Source organism: Mixophyes fleayi, chromosome 2 (assembly GCF_038048845.1).
Source record: "Mixophyes fleayi isolate aMixFle1 chromosome 2, aMixFle1.hap1, whole genome shotgun sequence".
Taxonomy (NCBI): domain Eukaryota; kingdom Metazoa; phylum Chordata; class Amphibia; order Anura; family Limnodynastidae; genus Mixophyes; species Mixophyes fleayi.
In genome coordinates, this window is record NC_134403.1 from 336,674,674 (window position 1) to 336,694,012 (window position 19,339).

At 38.4% G+C, this 19,339-nt stretch overlaps 2 protein-coding genes and 1 long non-coding RNA gene across 5 annotated transcripts in view; 2 read left to right on the forward strand and 1 right to left on the reverse strand.

Moving 5' to 3' along the window:
* The window catches only part of TOMM70 (translocase of outer mitochondrial membrane 70), a 35,655-nt gene extending 33,708 nt beyond the window's left edge, over nucleotides 1-1,947 (forward strand). The window contains exon 12 of the mRNA XM_075197001.1: nucleotides 84-1,947. Within this exon, the coding sequence (XP_075053102.1) occupies nucleotides 84-237 (154 nt within the window). The 3' untranslated portion in view covers nucleotides 238-1,947. The remainder of the gene's footprint in view (nucleotides 1-83) is intronic.
* A 4,882-nt stretch (nucleotides 1,948-6,829) lies between these two features.
* On the forward strand, nucleotides 6,830-19,310 carry LOC142140478 (uncharacterized). Of its 2 annotated transcripts, XR_012688503.1 has the most exons (4): nucleotides 6,830-6,959; nucleotides 14,312-14,564; nucleotides 18,792-19,093; nucleotides 19,199-19,310. It is a non-coding gene; the product is annotated as an uncharacterized LOC142140478 (long non-coding RNA). The 2 variants fall into 2 exon arrangements; XR_012688502.1 differs by lacking the exons at nucleotides 6,830-6,959; nucleotides 14,312-14,564 and adding an exon at nucleotides 18,481-18,686.
* On the reverse strand, nucleotides 10,982-12,693 carry LOC142140477 (late histone H2A.1-like). Of its 2 annotated transcripts, none has more exons than XM_075198206.1 (2): nucleotides 12,645-12,693; nucleotides 10,982-11,540 (listed from the first exon to the last, which is right to left on the reverse strand). In XM_075198206.1, exon 2 carries the CDS (start codon nucleotides 11,526-11,528, stop codon nucleotides 11,112-11,114), a length of 417 nt encoding a protein of 138 aa, XP_075054307.1. In that variant the 5' UTR covers nucleotides 11,529-11,540; nucleotides 12,645-12,693; the 3' UTR covers nucleotides 10,982-11,111. The 2 variants fall into 2 exon arrangements, with proteins under 2 accessions (XP_075054307.1, XP_075054308.1); XM_075198207.1 differs by having other exon boundaries at nucleotides 12,601-12,677.
* Nucleotides 19,311-19,339: the final 29 nt, after the last annotated feature.

Genomic DNA, 19,339 nt, shown 5'->3' on the forward strand with positions numbered 1-19,339 from the left:
AGATACAACAGTGTGAATTATTTATGTTGTACATTTCTGTATATCATTTTGTTGGCTACAAATGTGTTATTTTTCTGTTCCAGGGGAAATTTGGACAAAGCCATTGACATGTTCAATAAAGCCATTAATCTGGCTAAGTCTGAAATGGAAATGGCGCATCTCTACTCACTATGTGACGCCGCTTACGCTCAGACCGAGGTCGCCAGGAAATACGGCTTGAAGCCTCCAACACTGTAAACGGACTCCCAGCCGATGAGCAAATGTAATAGCTGAGAAGTATTGTCCTTTTACGACAAGTCCTTTCTCAAGGAGGGTAGTGCATCCAAAAAAGGGGAATGGCGGACCTTGTTTTTCTGCTTTTGCTGTTGTCATTCATCCCTTCTGTTTAGATATTTTTGGTATTGTGGGTGTCTGAGATTATTTGCCCTGTTTCCCTTTGTGACGTCAAAGGGTGATAGAGGCCCAGCTGCATGAGAACAGAAGGACATAGTTTGCCATGCAAATAAAACTGCTGAATTGTGTTTATTTCTGTTTTGTCAAGGAATGGGTGGTTATTTTGTGAGCAGTTTTCTTTTCTTTTTTTTTTCTTTTTTTATAATTTTTTACAGTTTAATTATTTTCCTGTCAATTGCATTACTGTGAGTCATATTTCTCTTGTACATAACGGATCACAAAAGGTTGATTTATTCCTTTTTAGTAGTGAAAAGTAACTTATTTTTTAAGTTACCAGCTTTGAAAATAAATTGATACTTTGCATGCATAAGTTTAACTTCCCCTTCTGATTTATAAGAAGTCTTTTATTTGTAGGTTTTAATTGACACTGCTTTTTTTTTATGTTGGAAAGACCTGTACACGGCTCCCAACCACTGAACTGTGCAAAATTGTGCTACGTAACACTACCTGAGCTGACATGACTTTGTTAGGGTTTTTCATATGTATCTGCTATTTAATTGTCCAGAAAAAAATAATTATCAGGGAAATAGTCCTTGCGCTTTTATTATTTAAAGGAACTCCAGATAACACATTTATTTGTAATTGGCAAAAGAGTGCAAACGTTTCCTTATAGTAACAGAACTGAGGTGCATATATTTTTTTTATTATTATTTTTTTTACATTTGTTGGGAAACTATTTCCTAGAATTGACAATTTAAAAGCTATAATATTTATACTCATGACCTGACATATTCTGAGCCAGATTATCCACTTGGGTTAAATTTATCAAATCTTCTACAAAGGACTTGTTGCCAGGAGCAACCAATCAGATTCTAGCTATCATTTATCTAATATATTCTAGAAAATGATAGCTAGAATCTGATTGGTTGCTATGGGCAAGGCTGGATAAATATAACCCTTAGGGCTAGATTTACTAAGCTGCGGGTTTGAAAAAGTGGGGATGTTGCCTATAGCAACCAATCAGATTCTAGCAGTCATTTTGTAGAAGGTACTAAATAAATGAAAGCTAGAATCTGATTGGTTGCTATAGGCAACATCCCCACTTTTTCAAACCCGCAGCTTAGTAAATCTAGCCCTTAGTCTTTCTGTGCCGTTGCAGTTTCTACAGTTTTTGATTATAGCTGCAATGATTGCAAGTTTGAGGCAGCCAAAGCCAAACTTCCTCACGGTGTTGCAGGAACCAGGCACTAAAAACTTATAATGAGCCTCATTCTGATTAAACTTGGTTTCAAGAGAATATTGCTTTCCCTCAATTATATGAGTGCACATGTTCCGTGACAATATTTTTAGTCTGATGTTTATATTATTTCTGTGTTTTGTGAAATATCATAGGCTATTCTAAATAGAAGCATGAGAGATCCTGTGGTAGCCGCCTGTTTGTTGGGAGTTGGGGGGAAGGAACATATTTGATTTGTCATTTGGTCTTAAAAATGAACCAAAATGTTTTTTTCTTTTATCCATTTCTTTTAAATGATTAAACTTTTTTGCAAATCATTGTTATTTATTTTTGTCTTCTGGTGGAAATAAAGCATATACAAAAGCTGTTCTACATCTGCTGGAGTACTTTGGCTGGCGGCCTGTAGATCTCTGGAATATTTTGATGCTTTTCGAGAACCAATACATTCTAGAAACTGTAGCTCCCTAAGTGCTGGATGAAACATTTAAATTGTGTATTCCATTATAAGAGCAGAAAAACGTATAATGATTTGCAAATAGTCTTTACAAACCGGATATCAAGTATAAAAAGGAACGAGTGGAGCTCTCCCTTCATTTCCTTATATGATATAATGACATAATTATCTTGTATACTCATTAGCCTGGATTCTTTGTGCTTTTAATAGAGATAATTGAATTTATATGTTACAACGGATATCATTAGCAGTGCATAGTTTTTGACCTTCCAAAAATGTAATCACCTTAAGTTGGTGGTTGTGTTAATGAACAAATTCAACGTCAACATTGCTGTGTTAGAGAAGACAATTGTAAATTCCAATATGTGTTGGGAAAAGGCCTGTTTATTACAGGCTGTTGGTCCATGTAGCCGGTGTCCATCTTGCCCCAGGGCAGTTCCCCACTTCTGCTTCAACTACTTCATTAATCATTTGACATTTAAGTTTAATGTTCATTTAATGTAATACATGTGATAACATTTCCTAACCAATGTTAATTGGATATAATTATCAGACTAATTTTAAACAATTAAACTGGTTGCTGCCACAGAAGCTCTGAACAGCTCTACACGAGGTCTTGCAGGCGGCTCCTAGCTCAGGAGCAGTGGCCGTCCCTAGTGTATATAGAAATAAGCCATTCCTTGAAAACAACTTGGGCAGCTCTTGTATTCCTAACTTAAAAGTACCAACTGTGACAGCCCACAGGTCACCCACAGTTCTTCCTCTAACTGATATTATTCACTTGTATCTGCTTCCATCTTGTGTAGCTAATTTAATGTACTTTTTCTATAAAAGGTCATAATGAGAAAGCCATAGTCAGAAATACACTTTTTTTTTTTATTTGGAGTGAAATGCGTCTGTCCTGTAAACCAAGTCTAGGCTACCCCACATTTTGTCAGACAGTAACACATTATACAGAATGACTTTCATGTTGTCACTGAACTGTTTCAAAAAAAACCAAAAAACCAGTAAACTTAAACTACAAGTTGATATCTCTGAAAGCTCTGCTAACGTTCACAAATATACATGTAAATGTTTCAGGAGCTTGTGAGCATTTAAGCTGTGATCATGGAGATGGAGGGGGGGCTATTGTTGTGCACAGATTAAATATCCTGTTAATACAATTGAACTACATTAAAGCTACCAACTTTTAGCCAACTCTTGTAAATAGTAGAAATGGCTCAGAATACAGAACAGTTGCTGTAAGTAATCTGCACAGCAAATGTAAGTAGAATGTTGGGTATCTGAAGTTCTGTGCAAGCATGGGGGCTTATATATTTTAGACTTAATTGGCATTTAAATTACATGGATTACAATTTACAATACTTCTTCCAACTCCAAACTGGAAAAAAAAAAGTGTAAATTGTTAATTTCGATACCACTTTGATTCTTTTTTTTCAAAGCCTGTTGCTATTTGTCTAGTAGAAAATTTGACTCTACGACCAGTCAACTTATTCATGGCATAAATTATATATTTTTAGAAATAGGGGGATATTCAATGTGATGTGGTTCCAGAACATACCACTAAGTCCTATCGCCTCGATGTTCAGCCTGAAATCTGCTTTTTTTTTTTTTCTCTCCCCCCTCACTCTATAGATTTGTACAGAAAAATGAGCGTTGATTCCTTACTGAAGCGATGTTTGATGGCACCTAGCACTGCATTGAATTTCCCCCCATAGAGTTTAGATTGATACATTAGTAATGTATAGCGTAGTAGATTGTAATAGCACAAATGGGCTGTGTGATAAGACTTTGCATTATGTAAGTGTGTCACCCGCTAGTCCGTGGGCATTGTCTGTGAGGATGCAGCCTGTTAATCTACTAGTAACTAGCAACATCACCGAGGTGCTGCCTTCCACAATCATGTCGCTGGTCTCTGCATTCTCCAGACTACAGAATGGCTACACTGTGTGACAGAGGATACATTTAGGTGTTTTCAAGTCTTCTAATGTTCTAATTAACCAGTAAAACAGTCTTTTACCTCTTCTAGAAAAAAAAAAAAGGGCTTTGACAAATGTTCTCCATTGTTATCGAGGACAGACACTAGATTAGGATGAGGCATTTAAATAGATCATTGTTATGATTTCTGTAGGATGTTTTATTTGCATGGCTTCTATCCCTTAAATGTTAGTGCCATTCAGTTCACAAAATTATAAATTGGACCCGGCATGAGCTGGATTCAGCGTCCATTCCAAATCAGACCCCGCCTGTTATCAGAGTGCACTAATACTGTCTGCTTTTCTCTTCTTTTTTTTTTTTAATGACCCCATATAATAAAAATCCATACAAATAAATACAATGTAAGTGATTTATTTGATCTTCGGTTGAGAAGCTTCCTGCCGCTCTTCCTGCCAACTTCAATTGTACTTTTTGTCCATTTCTGCTGGTCTATGCTATCCTATGCCACAACATCTTTGAATAATACACTTGTTTAACACAAATACAATGGCTGTTTTCAGTAACCATGCGGCCCTTGAGTCACCTTACAATTGTTAAAATCACACTGTCTAGCCTGTGTGTATCTTTTATTCTGATATTAAATCTCCAGAGAGGAATACGTAAGTTCAGCACATTTTGCTTGTGTTAATGAATATACACTTTTAGAGAACTTATAATATCTGGTGCACAGCAGAGAGGTAAATGTACACAGAGATCAATACTGATTCAGGTTGAGTTGTGAAATAGTGTAAACTACAGTACACAGTTTGTGCGTATAAAGACACTGTGCTATGTGGACATGTTATGACAATTGCCAATGACAAAAACACTTTTCCTGCATTCCATATTAGTACCCTGGTTTTCTTATCTCACCAAATAAGTTTATTTTTGGTTGGCCTTTAATGAAACCCATAGCCGTCTATCTGGAGTGCTCATATAAGAAACACTTTCCGCCCCCCCCCAATCTTTGCCAAAGTTCATGCGCCTAGCGATGAAATGTAGGACCATGACCATTGTTCCAGAGCTTTCAGTTCACTAACCAAACATGGATGGTTATATCTATTAAGAAATCTGTCTTGGATAGTGTAAGCCCTAGATAGTGAAAATGATCTTTATTCCAAAATAATTCACTCTTTCATTTCACTTGTCTGAGACCAGGCGGAAATGTTTATAGGAAGTACAGGACCGTTTGCCAAGTCAACGCCTGGTTCTGATATTTGCTGCACATGTTCTGGTCGCTGATATATGTTTTGAACAATTATTTTAGGGAGAGTCGGCAAGTATACAACCTAGGTACAGCATGTGCTGTTGGATGGGGCGTGTCTAGATCCACCCAGGGGCGTGTCCAGCCTGTAGTACTGTGCGCAGCACGCTACCAGAGGCTGTAAGTGTAGCAAGGCTCAAGGGAATATTGTTTTATTTACTGTAAATGAAAGGGCTACGCTGCTTGATAGATAGCAAAGCAAAATGAAAAAAAAAAAAAAAAACCCTATCCTTGCGATAAACGATGTATAATGTTGATTAGAGGCTTGATAGATTATTAAAGTTTAATGGAGATTCTTGATAGTTGAATTTAGAACAAAATACATTTTGGACTTCTAATAAATTATTTAACTAATAAAAGAACAATGCAAATTTACTTGTAATAAAACCTATGTGCTGACTCCCTTTAGGGAGAGTTGGCAACTATGTTCAGAATCTGATTTTTTATTTCCTTATGTTGAACCCGACAAGACTTACAAATAAACAATACATCTCTGGTAGAGGTGTCTGATAGTAAATGCTCTATCACCAGCTATATAATAAATACCCTTACACCTCTCTTTCCTTTATTTCTTCACTGCTGTTGTTTAACACATTATTATTCCCTCTGTTTTCTCATTTATTACTCTACTATAATATTTAGTTTTTTCTAAATTTATTTTTATTTGAATTTCAAGAATTGAACAATGCGGGGAGGGTAACGATAAGAGAAAAGGAGGAGGGTTTTTTTTTTTTACATCGAATATTTATTCAGATTTTTAAAACAATACTGAGAAAATAAAACTTGGATACAGTTCTGAGAAATATATTGTTCCATACATTTCAAATAGGTATACTAACAAAACATATACAGTCTCCTGATTCTGTGATTGTTTTTACTTAAAATATATGGGACTGACTTTACAACTATATATCTCTATCATATTGGTTTTTTAGAGTATGGCATATTCTAACTACAAATAATAAATAGGTTTATGCTATTAAGATAATTGAGTCTTTTGGTAGAGAATATACACATATAATTGTGCATTGTATTGGATGTAGTTCTATAAGTATCAAATCGGTTACATTTTTCTAGTACAGCCCACTGGAGACAAATGCTATAAATTCAAAATCAGATTTTAAAATATACATAGTGTGAATATATTCCATGTTTTCCCATAGGCTTTGTAGTACATGTATATTATTAATCAGTAGTGAACATTTTTTATTATGTTTTATATATAAAAATGTAAAATTTGTAAAGACTGAGTATGACCTAATAGAAAGGTTCAAGGTTTTCCCCATTCACAAACTGTACTCCCTGCTATTCCCTTAGCCTGTCTCTTCCCTCCCCCATTGTCTTCTTACATATCTGAATCATTTCATTACCCGCTCCTCCTATTCAGCTCTTCTTCTGTCACATTTACGTTCTAGCTCTGCTGTCAGCCAATCACACAGGAGGCTCTTGAAGTCACGTAGGTGATTGGACACACTGAGGCAGTTTGTTAAAGGAATGTGGAGTGATGATACGTATTTTGTCATCGCCGAACAGGGGGGCGGATCTGCCACCTACTTCTGATTTTAGTCACTGTCCAGGACCTTGATAGACTCTACCAGGGGTCCAGGAGGCTCTTCTATTTCGGGAGATGGCAAGTATGAGCTAAAGCTTGTCGCAGAGATTATTATTAAAACAGGCATAAAGGTTTGTTGATATTTAGACTGCCTGTTATAATTAGCTGCCTCCCCTTAATTTTGCATATATCCCAGAGGCCTTTAATCATCTTGGGATTGTCTGTGTGTCACCTCCCAAGCAACAATCTCACTTAGGGCCCCCCCACCTTGCACCTGGACAATGACTCCCACCAGATCCTCTGACTCCCCAAGAATCTATGTGAAGGATCAAGTTAATTATTTAATTTCCTTTGTCCCCTAACCCTACCAAATGATTTGGTTACTGAGACACATAGCCTTTGTTTCTAGCTCTTTAGGACGCTCTCCTTCAGTGGCGCCTACATGAAGGCGTCTGTTCCAGAACAGTATAGAGTTGCTGCTGTTTGTTACTGTGTATGTCTATCCCCTTTCCTGTCCTACTCCGTGCTTCCTCCAAGAGAGGACCCACCTCCAATGACCTCAAAATCCATTTGCATAATGTGAAGGAAAGTCTCTGATAACAGCAAGGATGGGGCTAAGGCAGATATTCTGTTATTATAAGTGACAGACTTACATATAGGGTAGGAAATGTAGAAGTGCTGAAATAGTATCTAGTTGCAGCATTTCTATATTTCCTTGTTTTAGCCAGTATCTATGCTCTTAGTTACTTTCTGTGTCCTTCTGGCCCATTGGGTCCATTGTGTTTCTAGCTGGTGCCATACAGCACCAGGTGGAAGTTATTTTAAACAAAAAATAAATAAATTTTAGGGAACTATAAAATAAGCTAATTAGAATTGAGCTGCCCCGGACTTCATGGGAAGCTGGTAGTGGGAGGTGATTTTAATATTTCACTACAGCTTAAAGAGTTCTACACTCTCTTGGAATAGATGTAGATAAGTGTACTGGAGATGGGCACTATTAGATGTAAAGGGGATTAGTACTCCCAGCAGTGTAGGGCAGTGCAAGGATGTACCTCTGCTTCAAACAAGCTGTAACAGGTGTGGTTCAGTGTAAAGTTATACAGATTACTAATATGCAGAGGACAGTGACCAGTTCTGGAATCTGGGTGACTTTTTATACACCAAAGCTTGGAATGCTCTCCAGTGTCTCCATAAATCAGTCTAGATGGTAACAGTGTGAATGTGGAAGATTAGTAAAGACCAGCAGCAGCTAACTGGAACACAGCCGGCCTCTCCCTAGATGTCTGGGCTGGGCCTGGGCTTCCTCTGCAGCTTGGAACCCTGGGCCTTATAGTGAGTGGATAATATACAGGTATTCCAATGCAGACTTTATTTCTTCCACGACATTGACAGAAAGGCAGATGGTGTACAGGCTTATAGGGAGTCGTAAAACTTCCCATCTCTCTGTCTTTGTTATCTTTATCTGTCTTTTATGCTCTTAGTATCATAAGCATCAATTTTGAAGTGAGTTTAAAATAATATATTTTTCTATGCCTTTTTAATAATTAAAATGATGTTTGATTAATATCCTCTATGAGGATACTGATGCCCTATGTGACTAGTTCTTACACCTCTCCAAAATGCTACTGGTCAATACAGAGTATTTGATTGGCTCGGAGGAACACAACTTCTATAAGTGCATTGGCTGGATGGAAGGAATTATTTTCATTATTTGCAGCTACTGCCAAACCATCCTCCGACTAAGTCCAATGTGGTGAATCCTGTTGGGACAGGGGCTTGGTGCATTTCCATTCATTGTCCAGCAATGTAGCAAATACAGAATTTTTCTCCCCACGCCTGATCTCTCATCAATAAGTGTTTTTCACTTATTATTTTGGTACACACATTATTATATATATATAAATAAAATATGTTAAACCTTAGGGAGAAGGTAATTAAGGACGTTGGTTATTACATAGGTGTCAAAGGACCTCCACAGGAAAGGATTTTCCGAATACTCCAGCCTATGTAATGGCTTGAATTTAATTTACCTTCTGGACCTTTTTTAGAGATCACATATCACAAAGCCTTTACAAGCTGTAGATACATACTAAATAAATCCCGCCCTGGTGCAAATCAAAATCACTGAAATATGAAGAAGTGTTAAATTGAAAATGACAATATAAAAGATGGTAGACAGCAATACTATGTAACATTAGCACGTAAACTTGTCTTTGTCCCAGAAACACAATATTGGATGGGATGGTGCAATGGCTTCCAAGACAGTACTTTGTGAGAATAGACCAGCAGAGAGAGACGCCCCCCACAGGTTTACCATGAAAGTAGGAGATCAAGTGAATGCCTGTGAGACACACATGGAGCTATGATCCAGGTGCACTATGAGCTGGAGAGGGACCCGGTGATGACTCAATGGAAAGTCCCCAATCCATATCTGCTGGAACTGCCCCAGACTAGTTTCTGTCCAGGGAATATACTGCAGAGATTGAGATGACTAGACTTTTGGTTGCTTAATCTTTCAAATATTCTGATGTCCCCATACAAGGAATTTTACTTAGACACCTAACAATGCTGCAAAAATATAATGCTGTTTTTTCCCCTAGCCTGAAGGCATAGCTACCAATGATATACTTTTATATATGGCTATAGATTACATTTCCATGTCAAGCCACCACAACTATACAGAATTTATGCCAATCTGGTTTCAATTGTTAGAATACAAAAAAATCTTCTTCCTATCTTTCCGTAATGGACCAATGAATAATTTATCTCTGTTTTCCCAGGGCAAGAGGACTACCGTCACCTTGGTGGTGAGAGGCACATCTTATTGGCTTAGACAATACTCAATCACTTCCCTTTTTCTTTCTTCAACAGCACCCTGTGCTTTTCATCTACACAAACTCCTGAGGATTCCACCTATCTCTCCCTTGTTCCTTTCCCAACCCCTAACCACCACCAACTGGCAGCCACCTTTGTCTCCTGAATCCTCAGAGATGCCAACAATGGGCAGAAAGGAGATATATGGCAGAACATTATTTGGTTGCATTCCTGGTCCACTATTACCTCCCTGGGGTCCTACACTAGCACCCTGTTTATCCCACCAAACCACTCACGGCACCCTGATAATAATTATACTTATTAAATGGAATACAACTGTAGAAATCTGAGGTGGGAAAGGAATTGGATATACTAGTTGACATATAGCCGATTAGCAGCACAGTGTCAGGCAGCAGATGCAAAGGCTAATAAAATCATGGCATGCACACAGGGGCATAAATGCGTATGAAGCAAATAGCGTAATAACATTAAATAAGCCATAACGCATGTGTCCTGAGGCAAGCTCAGGAAGGACAGAAACCTCTTATCAAGGAGGGGGGTAAAATACTTAAGCTTTCACTTACAACTGAAAACAGATTGCATTAGTTTCACACTACCATATGTTGTTACCCTTGATAAACACAATTCTTACATAAATACATTTTCATTCCATGAAAATACGATGTGAAAACCACCAAAGGAATGAGTACTTTCTGGTCACTGTATATGCCAAATATATTAGACCTCTAAGAAACATTAATTCTAATAACCCTCATCCAGCAATAGGCAACATGATTGGAGCATGAGGCTCTTTATAAAAGAGTTAAAGAAATGGATTGCTCCGACTGTAGAAACTTCTAGCCTTGTAAAATAGCATAATTAGAGCAACATCACCCAAGCAGATTAATGCAGGATTAACTGGCAACACTAATCAGTCATTGGCACTGCAATCAATTCAGGCCTTGTGCTGCAGTTTTTGGGGACGTAGTTATTTTATTGTGGATAACCTTAAAATGTGACCTAGGCATCATACAGCAAGTGGTTGGACTATGTGGGGACATAAATGGAGGTTTGTGAATCTGAGGGGAGTTTTTTTTTTTACTCCTATAAAAACACAAAGAAAATGACCAAACACTAAGTGCACCATGCTGGCAGCTCATTATGAGGTGGTAAGGAATACTACTACTCATATGGAAGTGTGCAGAGTAATCTCAGAAGTGCTCAGATCAGCAGCCCTTAACAACCTCAACTATTACTGTATGGCTTGATTTATCTTACATAGACAGATAAGGCAATTAAAACCTCTTTAATTAAAGTACACATTTAAAACAATGACATTAAAGGAGCATATCCCATATAAAATATATTAGACATAGGCAGAAGCAATAAATCAGTACATTAGTATAAAATGCATTAGTGGTTAGAACTCCTGAGACTCTGCAGCTTTAGGCTCTTCAGAGGATGGGCCTTTTGCAGTCCTCTTTGGCAGTAGGATTGCATGGATATTTGGCAAGACTCCTCCATCTGCAATAGTCACCCCATCAAACAGCTTGGCCAGTTCCTCGTCATTCCTGACAGCCAGCTGGATGTGCCGGGGCATGATCCGGGATTTCTTGTTGTCTCTGGCTGCATTTCCTGCCAGCTCCAGGACCTCAGCACACAGGTATTCCAGAGTGGCTGCTAAATAGATGCTGGCTCCAGATCCAACCCTCTGAGCATAGTTCCCCTTCTTCAGGAACCTGTGGATGCGGCCAACTGGGAACTGGAGACCTGCCTTAGAGGATCTGGAGGCTTTACTAGCTGCAGGTTTCTGGACCTTCTTTCCACGACCAGACATTCTGGAAATAACCTGTTAGATTTAATAATGTTAAAAAAATATAAATAATATTTTTTGTTATAGGCGCCTTCATCCTTTATTTCCAAGTCCCAGAGCAGGGATTGAAATAGATACAAGTTGTCAGCAGGAAAAACTGGTAGTGCCAGCACTAGCCCTGAGTGCACCACTGTGGAGGGGTCATCCTTGTTCATCACTGCCAGTATATTTTGGAGGGAGAATCTGGGCACCACTAGGAACCCCTACTTTCTTCAGCCACACTTCCACCTCTTGCCAAATGCTAAGCAGAGAACCAGCAGGGTTAACAAGAGAAGACAGCACTCATGATAACCAAGTCATCCCATAAAGGACATGTGGTTGACCATCCACCTCTAGAGTAATCCATATAGAGCATGTGATCATACCATTAAAGAGGTTTCTACTTTAAAAACTATTAAGCTTCACAATTAAACCCAGCATCATAAGGCCTTTCAGAGGCCTTCACTTCACCCTTACAAAGTCCAGAATTTTGCCTGGATGACAGAAGCCTTGTGAAAAAGAATGCAGATAGTGTATTTAGCAAGACCTGGAGAGCTCCACATATAAACCAGGTTAGTTATCTGAAGGTTAGTATGTTGTACTAGTATGTACAATATACTAGGAGCAGCAGCATGTTTAGTACATTGGAACACAAAAAAAAAAGTCACTAGTCTAGAGGGTCATCAGTAATGCAAACAGGATTTAAAGGAAATAACCTCACTGACAGACACTTTTATAGGTCTGAATGCCAATACACCCTATATAAGTGCACTGGCTATTGCAAGTATATCACCCCCACCATTTTCAGGTGAACAGCTCAGGATAGAAGGCCAGCAGATTTGAGGGAAATACTCATTTGCTCATGAGAGGATCATTACTGCCTTAGCACAGAAAAGTTCTAGCCCTGTAAATCCACAGATAGGCAGAACCTATTACACTGCCCAGCTTCTTTCATACATCAATATTAATCTGAAACCCAAACACACACTACTGACATTATAATAGAAAATTTCACAGAATAAAGACATTTAAACATAATTTAAGCAAAATAACTTACATAAGACTTTCACTTAACCAGTGATGATGTTCTATAGCACTCACCAAATTCAGCCCTTCTCTTCCCCTGAACAGCTCACACAAGACAAGATCAGAAGGCTTTTTCTGCGGGCCATTAATATTATGCTAATTGCACCTGCAACTAATTCCTGAAGCAATAAGTGTTCACAGGTTTTTCATTTACTAAAATGTGTTTCTGTTCCCCTGGTATAAGTGCATATTCTACACATGCAGTCTAAGTATTTTACTCTATCTCATGTGTTTTGCTATTTTGGGAGCAGGGTTTCTTTGTTTATTGTTGCTTTTTGCCTGTGAACTACATTAGCATGGGTATGCGTGTGGTCTTTAGCAGTCTCTTGCCAGTTCTCTAGATGATGGGATGTCGGGATACCAGTTTAGAGGAAGATTGTTTTCCAGCTGTCAAGTGTAAAGCTGTGTAGGAATTTTATATGATACAATGACACTGCCTGCACTTCTTTGGGGGTACACCACTGGGTGGCAGCAGAGAGTTAGGCTTGTATGCATCAGGTCAGTAACCCTGGGAAGCCTCTTTTCAGATGCATTCAGCAACTAGCCCAGACAAGCTATAGCTTAATTAAATCAGCAGCTTGAGAAGGACACACACTGACCTTGTGTGGTGGCTGAGTACTGTTGGGACTTCCTTCCCTTACCTTGTCCTCCAGACACGATTCAGGTTCTTTTTTATTCGGAAATCCGGTGGTCGGGAGATAAATACTTTAATGAAAGGGACAAGGATTGGTCAAATAATTTGGGTTTATTAATAATGCGGTAAAGATAATTTTGGTAAGCCACCGCGCCACTGACCCCTTCAACTCAATGGTAATGACAAAACACTCATTTGATCAACATAGAGCACAATAGCATTTAACATATAACAATAAATCAATTTTTAGGTAAATCACATAACATTAACATCATCTAAAACATTTGGTGAACCAATATTATCCCTGGTAACGTTACCATATTTTACACTCAGTCCTGGGTTGAACTGTGCACAGGAATTTAGTAGAAGTGCTGCACGTGGTTGGGGCCCATAAATTACTTTTTCACGCCAAATAAGCTGATGATCTTTTGTATTACACAGTCTCTGTTGTGTGTATTCACAGACCTCTCTATTCTCTCTCCTCTCACACTGTTCTCAGTACATAGCTCAGTCTGTTAGTGTGATGTCACAGATCTCTATACTGCTTATTTGTTTTCAGTACTTTCCTTTTTACTCACACCTCTCTTTGGCTCACTTCTTATCTTCTTACACTTACTTCACTTTTAATCTGCTTATATATCACTTTGTTCGATTTTCATTCTGTTCCTATTTTTCTCTCTCAGTCTATGCAGACACAGGGATCTCTCTCAGTCTATGGAGACACAGGGATCTCTCTCCCTCAGAAGTCTAGGACTTTCCTCTTCCCACTGCCTTCTGGGAGTTCACAGTTATTACCAATGATAGTGGACTTGTTGCTATGCCACACACTCCTCCTTCCTGTTACTCCCGGCAACCACCAACCACTCCCAACTGTCACTTCTCCCTCAAGAAAATATTTTATTTATTTATTTTTTAAATCTTTATAAACACTTTTAACAATTAGCAAATTAAATTAACAAATTAAAAACATATAGACACACCCCAGGGTACTCAGATTTTGGGGCACCACATTTGCCCCTATCTTACACATACCACTCTCCTTGTGCAGCAGGGGAAGTCTGCAGACCAGATGTCACCAGGGCAACAGCGCACCGCCGGCGGGCCGCGGGGACATGTATAACCGGCGGTAGAACCATGCAGAGGACCCCACTAGACCAGGGCACCAGGACAGCGCTGGAGAGCTGGGCGATTCCGACCGGAAGTGCCGGAGGAAGGCGACTTCTGGTTTTGCCGCCGGAGACAATCCACCCTGGGGGGGACACAGCCAGCTGCGCAGAGATGATCAGCTGCTTCAGCCCAAGGTATGTCCCGGGTAGTAGTAAGAGACGCAGATCACCGGGCTCAGCATAGGCGACTCCCCAACTCCTAGGCCGCTCCTATGACGGGATCCAGTAGGCCCTAATCCGCTAAATGAACTAGCGGTCTCCTCAGGCACTCCACAATGGCTCCAGGGCAGCAGAGGGGTCCCCTCAGTGTCAGCGCAGCCCCAATGTCTAGTAAGGAGCATAAGCCCACCGATGAAGGCAGATTTCTCCCTCTTTAGTGAGGAGTTCCAAAACCGGGCGACCAGCTAGAATGGCTGCCAAGCCACGACCCCAACGGCTGAATTTTTGAGTATTTTCTACAAGTGGAGGGAGGCCTATAGAGACAGAAACCAAACTGCCTTTGTCCATTTCTGTTAATATTGTACAGTCTATAACGGCTGAATTTTTGAGTATTTTCTACAAGTGGAGAGAGGCCTATAGAGACAGAAACCAAACTGCCTTTGTCCATTTCATTACATATTTAACTATAAGTGTAGGGTGTAATATACATCCAAAGACGATGGCTGCATTGCCAATATGCATAGATGGAGAGGAAGACAATCTGGTTTGTGTGTAGAACTAATGAAGGCCTACGAGGAATTAAACTGTTTTTTTTTCATAATTTATTCGCTTTACAATTACATTACTTATCCAAGCAACAGGTGGAGCACTAAATTTGGTTATTTTATGCCCAAAAACATTGATTTTTAAACAAAATAACAAAACAAAACCAAACAAAACCAAAACACACAATGGCGGTTTGGCAAAACCAAAACATGACGGTAATCCAGATCCAAAACCAAAACACGGGGGTCAGTGAGCATCTCTAATAATAACCAACACAAAGTAAACAAACCATAAAATGAAGCAGATGTTTAATACTGTATAAGTCTGCTATTCGAAGGACACTATAAGTAAGAGTTCTATTAAGAGTAAGAGCATCTGCTGTGCATGAAGGAATTTACCCTTTTCCATGTGTATATTATGCCTATTATAGTGAAGAAGCTTTATGGTTAATGGTCCTTTAATGAATTACTGCATGCATTGTAAATGATGTATATCAGCAACTCAGTTTATTGTGCCATAATAGCTTCCAATAGAAGGATCCAAATAGCAAGTGTAAAATTAAAGCACTACTTGAATGAATGAATAAATGAGCAATAAGATAATGCTGAATGGCTGTTTATTTGGATAGCTGTGAAGGCCACCCCAAGCCTCTTTTCAAGCAGCTAGAACATGAATACAAAGGATTATAAAGCAATCTAAATATAAACAAGAAGCTCTTAATTTATGTCAACCACAACAGCAATCTGGTTCATCCTAATTAATACATGTTACCTACAGCACATAACACATACTCCAGGGCTCCACAAACAAGATCATATAATTATATACTGCCAATTTTATATTCACCCACCACCACTGGCTCCCCAAACACCTTTGAGATAGCTCCTTTGACACATCATTCTGGACTCTTGAAGGAAATGCTGAACCATATGACCCTACACACCAAGCTCAACTAACTTTCTTGGTATGTTTTCTATCAATATCAATATATGCACATTTTCCCTGGCTCCTAAGAAGATCCTAGACTGGACTTCCATGACCAACATCTTTCAATAACCTTCCTTCCGCTAGTGACAATACTCATTCTAACCAGCGCATAGCATGAGTATGAAAGTAAACTGCAAACACAGGATGGATGTCAAAGAAGTGATTGGATGGCTGCCACGGATATGTGTAGGAAAGGTCATTAGAAGAACATGTTTCAGATATGGAATTCTCCTTTACTTTGCTAAATGAAAACATTATCCATAAGCACCAATAAAACAACTGCCATCCAATGATAAATAAAAGCCAATGTAGAGATCAAAACCAGGTTTAATTTAGCAGGACTGCATTTGTTTTATTGACTCTACATACACCCACATGATAGCATTGCAATAAAGTTAAGGAAGAACACTAGATAATAGATTGTTTTGTTTTGTTTTTTTCCTTATGAACTACAACTCATCAAGAACAAACAAAATATTATTTTATTTTCTATTTAATAAAATGATAAATAAATGTTTTGGTGAGCTGTTTAATCAATTAAATCGTAATTAAAAATCATATTTTTGTATCTATTCTTTAATCTTTAAGTATATTGGGCAAAAGGTCTTAGTATGTCATTTTCCTTCTGCCTTCATTGTAAAAGTATCAAATTCCATTCACTTACATTTCCCATAACGCCACCTCTAAAATTTCCACTTTGACCACTATATATATTTATATATTTAATGGAACTGTGCAACACACTCAATCCCAGAAATTAGCCAGGAAGCCAGCACACATCAAGAAGAATATATATTTATTCAATCCATGCTAAAAGCAGCAAAATGTTCAGTTTACTTATCATCAAGAGTGGTGCGTGTACTGACCCAACTGCTATTTCGGTCCACGTTTGGCAATGAAGACAAATACTCTGAATATTTTGCTGCTTTAAGATGGACTGAATAAATATATATTCTTTATAATGATAGCTGGTATGTTGGCTTCCTGGTTTATTTCTGGGAAGGAATATATATATATATATATATATATATATATATATATATATATATAATTCTATCTATGTATTTATCTATCTATCTCTATCCATCTCTTTCTATATTTCTATATTTGTATCTAATCTATCTATAGTGCTAGCACTGGGGGTGAAATATCACCCTCCCCCTGCTGCTACTAATCTTGGCAGGCTGAAGTTGAGGCGACAATCTCTGCTCCTCAGAGTATAACTGTTGTACAATAGTCAGCCTATTGGATAATCAGGCCCTGTTGCTGACATTTACATATTTTTTACTGACTAGTAGCAAATTCAGTTATTTAACTGTCAATACATTTATGATGGTTGGAAACCCTGGCTGTACCTAAGGCTAGGTACACACTGGCCCGATGATTGCATGAAAAACCTCCAATCAGCCAACATCCGACCGTTTGGTCAGATATCGTGCGAGTGTGTATAGTGACATGATGATCTAAAGTCGTCCCAAAGTGCCGATCCTCTTTTTAATTGGTTGGTCGTACTGTTTAATATTTTCCGACCAATCACCGACTGATCATGTAGTGTGTATGCCCTCATGCTCACGATCTCCATAGAGGTTACAGAGTCGGGCTCTTTTCAGCCGATGCGATAAATGTTCTGGTGAATAAATGTAGACAGTGCTGTAGAAGGAATAATTCATTTGATCGTTCTGACAGAATGTTTAGTTTCAGAGTCACAGAAGCTAAAGAAATTCGTTGGGACATGTGGATAGCTATAACAAGATGGTTTTAATCAGGGTGACAATGTGACAATAAAGAATGAATGAATATTGTACTGTCATTATCTGAAGAGTAGAGGATGAAGGACCAGATGAAGAGCACAGATCTTAAGGTAAAATGTGTCAGTGTGAACGCATGAATCGTCAGACTGATCAGACTTGCAGTCGTAGGTGCAATCCTTTGAGATAACACGTCGGTTGGAAAATTATTCAGTGTGTACCTAGCCTAATAACCCTCCCACTCCGTGTAGGTCAGTTTGAACCGTTGTTCCTGCTATCTCCAAATAATTGTGACTATGTTTACAAACCAAATATAAAGCATGATTCTTTGTTCTCATGGAACATATATTCCAGCCACCTGTTTTATTGTTGCTGTGAACTCAGATGTTAATGTTTAGCAAATTGTATATAACGCAATAAAGAGGCCACGCCCATTTAAGAATAAAAAGAGACCACACCCCTGACTGATTAATTGACCACACCCATATGACACGTTGACAATGACACACCCAGACCACACCCATTTAATGTCATAAAGGACACAGTAGTCTCAGGGTATAAAACAGGGGGCTGAAAGCCCGCAGGTCATCTGCTCCTGGCTGAGGGAAAAGAGGGCCACAAAAATCTGCTCCTGGCTGAGGGCAAATATGTCCTCAGCCAGGAGCAGAAGCCCCATGTCCAAATATGGGGCTTCTCTATTGTTTTCTTCAATAGGCCATAGTAATGGCCTATTAAAGAAAACAATAGAGAATCCCCATGTCCAAATATGGGGGACGTGACAGGAAGACCATGACTACTACTGAAGGCACAAGGAGAGGTAAATATATTTGTTCCATCTACTGTATATATTACTGTCTAGGTCAGTGTTGTACAAGATTTCCTCAACAAATTTTATCTACAATGTTATTTTATATTGTTGCAGGTTACTGATGCAAAGGTCTGAATTATTAAACATCACAGACATATCTCGAAGGTGACCTCCTTCAGCTAAAGAACAACAAGGGAGCAGAGACAAAAAAAAACAAAAAAAAGAAAGAAAGAAAATATATATATATCGCAAAAAAACAAAAGCAAAATTAAAAAAAAAAAACTGAACAGCAAAAGAAAAAAAAAACCAGCAAAACGGAACAGAAAAATCAAAACAGATATCGCATGATGGAAAAGAAAAAGCAGGACAAGGATAGCTGAGTACCCACATGATTAATACTAAAGACACAAGTTTAGGTAAATATATTTGTTCCATCTACTGTATATATTACTGTCTAGGTCAGTGTTGTACAAGATTTCCTCAACAAATTTTATCTACAATGTTATTTTATATTGTTGCAGGTTACTGATGCAAAGGTCTGAATTATTAAACATCACAGACATATCTCGAAGGTGACCTCCTTCAGCTAAAGAACAACAAAGAAGCAGAGACAAAAAAAAACCAAAAAAAAGAAAGAAAGAAAATATATATATATATATATA

What these genes read in the sequence shown, in the direction of transcription:
- LOC142140477 (XM_075198206.1), bottom strand. Translation starts at nt 11,528, where the DNA reads ATGTCTGGTCGTGGAAAGAAGGTCCAGAAACCTGCAGCTAGTAAAGCC.